This window comes from Oncorhynchus clarkii, chromosome 1 (assembly GCF_045791955.1).
Source record: "Oncorhynchus clarkii lewisi isolate Uvic-CL-2024 chromosome 1, UVic_Ocla_1.0, whole genome shotgun sequence".
In the NCBI taxonomy this organism is placed as follows: Eukaryota; Metazoa; Chordata; class Actinopteri; order Salmoniformes; family Salmonidae; genus Oncorhynchus; species Oncorhynchus clarkii.
This window is the reverse complement of record NC_092147.1, coordinates 70,254,559-70,265,724: the sequence shown is the minus strand read 5'-3', so window position 1 is coordinate 70,265,724 and position 11,166 is coordinate 70,254,559. Positions and strand designations below refer to the sequence as shown.

The 11,166-nt window shown below is 43.2% G+C and overlaps 1 protein-coding gene across 1 annotated transcript in view; it reads left to right on the top strand.

The window, feature by feature from the left end:
- The first annotated feature begins 2,669 nt into the window (after window positions 1-2,669).
- The window catches only part of LOC139411507 (BCL11 transcription factor A a), a 45,652-nt gene continuing 37,155 nt past the window's right edge, over window positions 2,670-11,166 (top strand). Inside the window, exons 1-2 of the mRNA XM_071157971.1 lie at window positions 2,670-3,002; window positions 7,242-7,637. Of these exons, the coding sequence (XP_071014072.1) occupies window positions 2,948-3,002; window positions 7,242-7,637 (451 nt within the window). The 5' untranslated portion in view covers window positions 2,670-2,947. The remainder of the gene's footprint in view (window positions 3,003-7,241; window positions 7,638-11,166) is intronic.

Sequence of the window (11,166 nt, the reverse complement as noted above, 5' to 3'; positions counted from 1 at the left end):
ACATTTAAGGTGAGCCAATCAAGTGAATTAAAAGAGTGTCCCAACAGTATTAATTCGTAGGACTATATATCACATGCATATTGAAGTAAACTATAAGGCTTACAGTATGGGGCGACACAAGCAACACATTCACTTGATTTAGGTCAATTTAACCCGTCTTATAAACCTAGGGTCGTTACAGTACATTATGATTAGCCCACCTTTTGAATCAGGCAATCATGTCACGATACCGTTGGAGACTGAGACAATTGAAACTGCCTGACAGGCTAAATAAATATCAGCCATAAATTTGTTGAATAAAAAACTATCTCCATTTTTAAACTCCTTAGGATAAATGTCCAAGAATGGGTTAGTTTAAATGGCACACTGGCATTTAGTATCCAACTTTTTAAAACTGTAATTTATAACTCAGTCTCCATTGCTATGTGATATTTAATTTCAATTTCAATAGCAGTCGTTTCAAAACAATCTCACGAGTTCCCATGCTCCCTATTGTGCGTAATTGGACAAAATTGACTCCAAAAAGACGATGATACTGTATTTAAAGTTATATATACATTCTTTAAATTGTGGACCTGAAAAACTGAGATTGTTCTAAGTCAGCCAATAAAACAGTCTGCCAATTCCGCGCGCTCGGCACTATAGGGAACATCTGGAATGATCACTGGTCAAATAGTATACAAATCGGAAAATTGTAGAATTGGCATATTCACAAATAATTATTTTATTGGGTATTGAATGGTTGTAAGCCCGTATTGCTTGCGTAAAAAACTTTAAAGAAAATAAAATAAATGCGTAATGCGTAATGCGTCCGCCATTCTGATGCTGATTCATGTTTTAATCAGTCAGAAACAAATAATTAGGCTATTTCGATCAAGTCGCCTTGGGTCTGTATAACTGTATAAGAAACAACTTTAGTGTGCTGTTATATTGTTATTACCATATATTCCACATACTTCCATACATATCACATTGCATTAGGCTTTGTATCAATCAGATTGTTCATCGCTTTCATACAGCGGAATTAGGCTACGTCTGTAAACTCTTATCAGCGCCTGAACTTTGACGCCCCGTAATAACAGTCTGTATAAGCATAGCGTTCAGTACTCCCATACCACAGCACACCAAGCTTCGTCCGCGCGCAACGAAAAACTAGTCTCAACCTGTAAAATATTTCACTCACTGGTCATACATTTTTTTCTCGTAGACGTTGAACGTAGCACCTCCACCACTCCAGGTCGTCTCTCTCTCTCTCTCTTTTTCTCTCTCTCCCTCCGTTCTATAATGCTCTGTCCCTTTCCCCGGACGTGTCCCCGATCCGTGTGTGCAGCTCACGCTTGCCCTGCGCTGCGGCGCTTCGCTCCTTCACTATGCTTCAGTCGCTGTCTAGTCACACTTCAGCTATAGTTCGCTATAGGCTGCTTCATTCCTCTCCTCCACCCTCCCCACACTCTTGTCATCGCATTTGTTATGTCTTCTTAGGTGTCGTTATTTAGTCTGCACGGGCGGTGTTTAACCCGTCTTATATTACCAAACCCCATTATGTGAGTATTTACACCCCCTCCCCCATCCGCAGGTTCAACCTGAAACACATCTGAAACGTATTAGCCTACATGGGTGCTTATGGGAAGACTCCCACGGTCTGTTCTTCAATGAGTTTGGATTTCACAGAAAGTGTCTGGTCTCGAAGTTTGACCCTAGTGCCCACTAACCCGCCTCGCCCACTGAACCCAAAACTCAACTCTGAAGATTCAAAGAACGGTATAGCACGGATTGGACACCTCTCTTATGTTTCATGTCCCGGGGTGGTTCTCTATACCTGCGCGCGCGCATAAGGTTTAATCCCCTTGCCCTCTCGCCAGAACCTGTCTGTCCAGTTCATGCAACCCTAATTCACGCGCTCCGTTTCGTTCGTTTCAATGGCGCTTCGCCCTTTCTCCTTATGTACCTATTCTGCACTTTGCACTCTGCATTCACACACACACACACACACACACACACACACACACACACACACACACACACACACACACACACACACACACACACACACACACACACACACACACACACACACACACACACACACACACACACACACACACACACACACCAGGAGTGTTACAATAATGTATTATCTTTCTTCCACATAGCTCCAGCCCCGACTCGAGTCCCCTGATCAATGTCCACCAATGCAACAGCCTCTGTTAAATGTCTCTCTCTCTGTGTTTCTCTCTTTCTTTCTCATTCTCTATTTCTCTCTTTCCCTCCCCGCATGCAGCATACGTCTGGCCCCCTTCGAGCTCCTGTCCACTGGCTTTCCTTGCTCTGTTTCACTTCGTCCACCCCCCCCCCCCCCCCCCCCCCCCCCCCCCCCACACACACACACCCTCCGCTCCCGCCTCCCTCCCTCACACACACACACACACACACACACACACACACACACACACACAGTGCACATTGCTTTCATTAGACATCTCTTTCTCTCTCCCTCACTCTCTCCCTCCCCCAAGTACCTCTTGTCCGGCCCCCTGATCTTTCTGTCCATTGGCTTCCCCGGGTCTATCTTTCATGTCCAGCCCCTAATGAGTGTCCATTGGTTTTGTTATTTCCCTTCCCTCCTCCCACTTTGCCGCTTCGCCCTGCCCATGTTTTGTATGTCTGTGTCCATCCATCTCCTGACGTTCAAGTTCGCAGGAACGTCACGTCCGCACTTGAACTTGCAGCTCAGGGGGGCTTTTGCCATTTTTTCATCTCTCTCCCTCGCTCTCTTTTAAAAAAAGCCATGACGGCGATCCCACAATCCATCTTCCCTGCGCCATCGTTGTATTATTTCTAATTTATTTTGGATGTCAAAGGCATTGATGAAGATATTTTCTCTGGAGTCTCCCTTCTAACCCGGCTCTCCCGATGTGAACCGAGCTGAACGCTGCCACCAGCCACCATGTCTCGCCGCAAGCAAGGCAAACCCCAGCACTTAAGCAAACGGGATTTTTCGCGTAAGTACATCTAAATTGTCATTTCTACTTTTACCACACTCCTTTCTACCCAGTCCAATACTGTGTCCATTCAGAAAAGCGGAAACTGGGTTACATGGAGCGTGATTCAAACGGGCACTTTGGACACTGGACTGCACGGACCCGCGGTCAAGTGGACTTCACCGTGAAATCGAGGGGAGAATCTCCCCGGGTGAAATACATATGGGCGCATAGCATATTCTACCCAGGCTGAAAGAGAAAAGTTTCATCCAGCTTTCACCCCTGCGAAAAATCGGAGAAGTTTGCAGCGAGAATGGCATTCACAGGCACTGGCTTTAGTGCCCCCGTTGCCTCCGCAAAGTGCATAGGCTACATTAAGGTACGCGGAGCGTATGGGTATATGCATGCTTTCCGCGGAGCTATGTAGAATATCGCCCGGAATATCCTGTACCGGTGCCTGTCTTGGATCGAGGCAGGTTTCTCCCCTCTCGTGCTATTTTTGGAAGGTTTTCAAAAACCTGGAAGTGGATTTTGTTTGGGAAAAATCTCGTGTCCAACTGTTTACAAGCGCTCCGCGCGTGTAGCTCCTCGAAATATATATATATAAAATCGGCTTATTTGTACCCTGCTTGTCCATATATCCTTATCGAACGGATTATAGTGTTTACATTGATTCTGCAAGGTGTTCTCATATAGTGGCGGGAAGCATATGCTTCATGCTGTCTCGAGTAGCCTAGTAAACGAGGGTGCTTTCGTAAAGAGCAACAGGACCAACGCATTTTCTTTTCCATAGCCTATTTTTCTTCCCACTTTTTACCAACCCAAATTTGGAGCATTGGTATTTATTTTAGTTTATCATGCAGTTCATTACCCTGAGGTAAGACAAAACAAGAATAGCAATGAAATGTTATTTATACTGTAATTGCAATGTAAATAAAATGTTGAATAATAATACATTTTTTACGTGTAACTAGTCTATATGGAAAACTCCGCTTAGCACACATTTATTTTGATATGGTTGATTTTGATTTGGTTGATTTAGTTTGCATACATAACCAGCATGTTTACAATGTTACAAGCTGCAGGCAGTTAGCTAAATATGCGTTTGTAACAAGAGGATCACTAAGGTAGCATGTCCAATACCCGTTGTTGCCACACCGTGTATTTGTCCTGCAATCGTCCCTTCAGTAGCGCTCGAAGGGTGTTATATGCGATAACATGCCCTAGATCCACGTTGTTGTAACATTGTATCGTATCGTGTGGCATTATTAGGTTTCCGCATGAAGTCGAGTGGCTTTAGCCATATCTCTGGGTTTCAGTGTAGCCAGGGCATACTGCCCAGCTGCATCGGCAGGCTTTGGTTCGTGTCGGAATCCCGTCGCTAGGAGGCAGACAACGATCAGAAACTGGACGTGAACTTGAACCTGATCAATTTCACCGCCACCTCAATCTACATATTTGAGGATACGTTTAGAATGCAGGGAAATGCATAAGGGGATTTTATACGGCACGTTTCCCCTCCTCTTTTCTCTCCAGTTTCGAATACAGTTATTTTTACAGAGGTATGGTACATTTCAATACAAATGTCACATTCTGTAGTCCTATAATTTGTTAAACTACCTAAACGCAAAAATCTCCATAAAAAAATCTTCAGACCCTTTTTATTTTATTTGAAATGGTCGAAAATATCATATTTTACAATAAAAAATAGATTTATTTAATGTGAAAATGCATCACAAAACTTGTCCATATGAATAAAATATAGGCCTATGATGGCTTTAAATTAAGGTTTGAATGTTTTTTTAGCACATATTTCGTATTAGGACAAAAATGACCATTAGTTGTCCATATTTCCTGCCGATAAGGAAGGTATCAATAGTGTTAATGGTAGGCTAATCAAACCCCTTGAAATGTAATGGAATTTACAGAAGTGGGAGAAGAGATATGTTACTAATGTTTGCCACCTTTCATTCCTATGGGCTGTGCATCAAACAACACACACCATTTTTTCCACATTGTGCAGAAATTACAGTTGTTTTAATATCATGCAGAATGAAATCACTTTCAAATGCATGTATTCACGTGTAGTACTGCCTTACATAGCGTGGTTTTCGTATAGCCTGTTAGAAAAGAATTGTTCCACGACAGTTTTTTTCTTCTTTTTATAGATTTGCCTCGCCGAATTGAATTAGTGACAAATCATGTTTATCCCACACGTTATAGGAATAGGCCTAAAATGTAATGTATCTCAGTGTGCCTACTCTGATGCAGCCTATATTTGAGTTTCTATCTGATATTGATTACATCACATTGGTTTAGGAGCCGGACATGTATACGTGGAAGTGATATTATTCAGTTCATGTTTTGAATATGTACATATATATGTCCAGGTTTCTCGTCTCCTTCAATTCCATTTCAAGCAGTTCAATGTAGACGGCACAATATGGTGCTAAATACTTTGCATAGGCCTCTGCAGAAAAAAAGATGCAATCAAATAATATCATTCAAATATGTGTTTATCCCTTTGTAATTAAAACCAACAATGCGTTATGCAACTCTATAAAATCTACTCTCAGTTCAAGTTTAAGGTGAGGGCTTAGTCTGCTTTCATTAGATTTTATCCAGTGAATTTAATGCCTAGGGCTGTTGTATAACCTCGGCTGTTCTGGTGGTAGACCTGACGTTAAATTAAGGGTAGTAACCGCGCAATGTTATCTCTATGTCCCTGTTCGCTCGCAGATGTCGTGTAGGATTGCTCGTTCAAATGATATTTCCTTGCGCGCGGTGGGAGCCAACCCACATTCCGCCCTCTCTCTCTCTCTCGCTCTCTCTCTCTCTCTCTCTCTCTCTCTCTCTCTCTCTCTCTCTCTCTCTCTCTCTCTCTCTCTCTCTCTCTCTCTCTCTGTCTCATACACACACTCTCTCCCTCTATCTATTATCTATCTGGCTCTAGGTTGGGCGGAAATAAATGTAACCTCAGTTCACAGGATCCTATCTATTTTATCAAACATCCCTACCAATCATCAGCCACTACAAATTGAAATCTATTTTTTGATTCTCAGTGGTTTTAAGTTCATTAAAATGTGAAATTGGCAGCTTAGTAAAGAAGGTCAAGATGCTTAACCATTAGGAAGCTAAAAAGAAAGCTACTCTCACCTCAGAGCGACAGATTTCAAACACGACGGGCCGCTCAGTAGTAGGCTACTTAGTAGTAATAGTAGACTCCTGTCTAACCTCCCTTTGTGGTGAAATAGCTCCCATTTACACAGCTCGTCTGTCCGTGTATAACAAGACTGACACTCCCCGTGTGACAAAAGGCAACTTTCAAACGAGTCAAGCTTTAATCCCGGCTTCCACGGCGAGGAATTTACTTGAACGGTTCCTTAAGGCTGATTTCCGGCTGTAAAAGTGGTTATATAGGAACTGTAAGTCACACGTGCAAAGAGTCCAGGATAGTTTTTTTTTTATTTCGAAACACTCAGGCTGCTCGTCTTTTCTGCACCCACATATGTTGGAAACATTTGTAATATCCCCCATAATGAATTGAGAGAAACAAGCTTGATCCAATATGAACTATTATTCTATCACACATTGTAACGTGATTATTCTGCACCAATAAATACTGTTTTGAATATGAAAAACACATTTTTGAAAACGATATTTGAAAAAGCATTAAACATTTTTCCTTTTGATTTTGAAGTATCCAACTGTCTCTTTCCTGCTACACTTTTGATTACTACCAGTCTATAAAAAAAAGTAATTAAAATATGCCAGTTTGTTATCTATCAAACTAAGGCTTTATTTGTCACACCCTACAACCCAAAATAATATTTCACATCCATTATAAAGCCTGCCTTTGATGAGATGCCTTTCTTAGTCATTGTCGTGCTAATTTCAATGGATGTAAAAGTAGAAGTGGTCATAGTATGACATTGACAGGGTGTTAAGTGGAGCTGTCTGTCAAATGCCAGTCACACCAAAAGTTAGTCACACACTTTTCTCTGCAACACCGCCCAGGCATTACTGCCTCTGCTACTGCTACTGCTACTGCCTCTGCTACCGCTGCTACTACTACTACTACTACTACTACTGCTACTACTACTACTACTACTACTACTACTACTGCTGCTACTACTACTACTGGGGGTGTAGTCTGATGCCTACTACTAGTTTTGGCAGAATGGTGAGAGAGAACAAGTCAAAGCATGCCTCTAATTTCCCTTCTCCCTCCCTCCCTCCCTCCCTCGTTGCTGCTTACAGCCGAGCCCCTGTCTGCCATCGTTTCGGAGGATCTCTCGTCGGAACGCTGCTCACAACGCTCGGACCGTTCAGAGAATGGCACGGGCACACTACGGGTTGCCGTGGAGACGGAGCATGACCTGTTGACCTGTGGTCAGTGCCAGGCCACCTTCCCCCTGGGGGACATCTTGCTCTTCATTGAGCACAAGAGGAAGAGATGTCATGGACCCCCCTGTCTGACCAGGGGCCTGGACAAGCCCCCCTCCCCCTCACCAGGCCTGGCCCTCACTCCCTCGCCCTTCCTGGCCTCACTCCGCACGCGCCCCGTGGAGGTGGGTGTCCAAGCCACGCCGGGGGCCGATGATGACCGCTTCTCGTTGCCCAGAGGGATCTGCCCCAAGCAGGAACACATCCCAGGTAACCACCGTTCCCCACAACATGTTGTCGCTACATAAACAATAGGAGCTGTGCTTCAAATTCATATACAGTATCTCTGTTGGCGTAGGTGAACTTGAGTGAACGTGCAGAAACATGTGTGCATCATAAGGCTAGCCGTGCATGGGCGCATGTTTAAGTTTTGAAGTGTGTCACAAACCACTATTATATGCAGTGATGTGTTTGAATATCTATAGCCCTTGTGGGCTTGTGTGTTTATGTTGGGGAGGTGGGGGGTGTCGTGTAGTGTGTGTAAGCATAGACGGGGTACTGCAGAGGCCATATATTGGGCAGAAATGTTCCCTCTCCCTGTAGGATTTGCAGTCCTAAGAGACCCAGTGTGAATGCCACTGCCATGATTGGCTCAGATTGGGTCCTTGTTTAAGTGATCCATCTGATTGGCTAGGACTGATAGGCTAGGGGCGGGGTCTATTACGGCTAACCACAACTGTGAAACATCACAGGGAAGCCCAGAAGAATAGGATAAAATAAAAACACATCTTATGACTTGATTTATGGATTGTTATCTCATCCCTGTCTCAGATCGCCTTGTTCTTGCTGGCTGGAGTTCTTAATTAGAGACACATATGCATCATAGTGCTGCTGCTCTCTAGCGGTGTGTGTGAATATGTGTGTGTGTGTCTTTACGGATACATATGTGTGTGTGTGTGTGTCAGCCTGCAGAGGGGAAACGGTTAACTTGGCACAGCAGTTGACCTCAGATCCATTGAGTCTGACAGAGAGAGGATGGGGGGAAGGTTGGTTTTCCACAGTAATCAAATATAGCCCAATGGCAAAGTGACACTGGTAACCTTGACTTAGTGGCCATTTTGCAATGGCCTAAATTGGGGCACAGGGTGGGTGCACTGGCTGGCAATGCTGCGGACTCAACCCACCCACCATGCAGGGAAACAAAGGTTTGGCACATGGGTCAATGTGTGTGTGTGTGTTTGTGACACTGCGTGTTGGAGGGAGTGGTTTAGAGATTTTTATATAATTACACGGTTGTGCAGTGTGTATATGCCTGTAAGAGGGCATACACAAATTCTGTGATGTATGTGTTTTTGTCTGTGTGTGTGTGTGTGTGTCCACGGTTTCTCTGGGATATGTGTTCATGCCTTTTCAGGATGTGTGTTCCAGTTTCCCCATATAGGCTACAGCTTTATAGTGTGTGTCATTCCATGTGTGTGTGTGTGTGTATGCTTCCGTTTGTGTGTTCTGTTGTGAGGCTCTCATCTGGAGTGTGTGTGTGTGTGCCGCTTGCACGGTGTGTGTCTGGGGGCTCTGTGAGAAATGCTGCTGTAGTTCTCTCATGTGGCTCTAGCAGATGTCTCCTGATCTCACTGTGGTCTCTCCCCACCACATCTTACACCAGTAAACAAAGGCTTGCATATTCTTACGCTCTCCATTTCTCCATTTCTCTATTTCCTTTCTTACTCTCTTGTTTCCTTCTCATTTCTCTAACTCTCTCTCTCCTCCTCTTTCTCCCTTAGTCTTTCTTTCTTTCTTTTTCACTCTGTGGAGTATAACAGCGGAGGAGTGTACACTCGGTTATGATGGCTCGCCGAGGAAGAGACGTTTATTTAAAGCATCTTAACGCCACTAATTATTTGTTATAGTGTAGTTTTTCTGTCTATTTCAATTAGGGTTCTCTTTCAGTGGTTGACTGGCAGCACTAAATAAGGCCTGGGAAAAGATGAACTAGTAGGATGGATGCGAGCAACAAAACAAGACTGTTAATCACTCTGCTTGTAAACAACGGCAGAAAGGCTTGGGAATATAGAGAGTTAAAGGGCGGATTTCAAGGTGGCCATAATTAGAGTTCCTCTAGATATTATTTTACAGTTTTCATCTGGCCTGTCTCATATATGTGTGTTTGAGTGTGCAAGTGCGTGTGTTGTATAGAAATGCAGGGTAGTGACTGTCTCTGTTTTAGTCCATCTCTTCTCATCAGGCTAGATATCCAGGTTTTAGGAAATGAGTCTGGCCTGGATCATCCTCATCAACAATAATTTAGATCTGACCTTTGATCCTTTAATATTGGTTTCGTGATTGGCTTCTGGATTTTGGTATGGAATAGACTCCAGACAGGCCCATTTCGGTGGTACGTTGGGCGTAGAAATGTAGTGTAAGGTGAAACCCACCGCGTGTGTGTGTGTTTTGTATGAGCGTGTGTGTGTGTGTGTGTGTGTGTGTGTATATGTGTGTACGCGCGTTCGCTTGCATTGTCTTCTTTAGTTCATTCTTAACGGATTGGCAATGCTAATCAGGGTCATGTCTCGACTCTTGTGTGTGTGTCTGCTTAGCCATTTTGTTTTTAAGATAAGATGTTGCTGCAATTTCAGCGCAAATGATCCCAGCCATTTAAACACACACACACACACACACACACACACACACACACACACACACACACACACACACACACACACACACACACACACACACACACACACACACACACACACACACACACACACATACGGTCTCAGCCAGCAGCTAAACTGGGTTATTATTTACATCTTAATGTAATGGGTGAGACACGTCTGGTGGGGTCAATGGTATTATAAATGAATGTTATGTTTTTGGAATCATTTGGTGTGAATTATTTATGTTTTATATTTTAAAAAATTATTACTATTATTATATTAATCCATTTTTATTGTAATTTTTAACAATAATTTTTGTAATTCTTTGTTTTACACAAAGCAATGTCAGTAACAGATTTGTACAGCTCTAGAGTTGTTTTTGTATTGTTTCTGCACCATGAATATTTATTACTGTGTATTATTGCATTGGTAAGTGTGGTAGTGGGGAGTTTGTCATTGGTATGTACCGTAGGAAAATATGGAGCATTGCTCTCGTGGTGTAATACCCGTATTTACATATCAAACAGCTCTGTTTGAAAAGACAGAAGGCAGTACCTGTCGGGGAGTGTGTGTGTGTGTGTGTGTGTGTTCCATGTGGATTGCTGTCCTTGATTTTACTACAACCACATTAGGTTGGGATCTCTTACGCTCTTTAGTCTATTGATGCTACACTGTGTGTTCTGTGAGTACTAACACAGCACTAAACTGATTGTGCCATGTGTAAAGTCATGGTAAAAAAGCATGAATGATTGTGCAACACTGAAATATATTATTCTTCCACTAACCCCATCACAATGTGGTATACAAAGCACTTGAGCCTTGTTGTTACGAAGATATCTCTGTCGCCATGACTTTCTCTGGCTCTGTATATTCCAATGTACACTATATGGTCTGGAGTCTCTGCATATGTTGTGCTGTTGATGCTACGGCTAAGCTAAAGCCGGGCTATGACATGATTGCGGTGTGGTAGTGTGGTAGAAATGCACCTTTATCTTTTGCTTTAATTTCAGAGCTCTCTCTCTCCCACTCTTCTTCTCTCTCAAACACTTTCTCTATATCATTTTTAATCATATTTGATGCTTTCTCTCCCTTGTTCTCTCTTTTGCTTATCCTCTCTTTCTATGCCTCTCTCTCTATCTCTC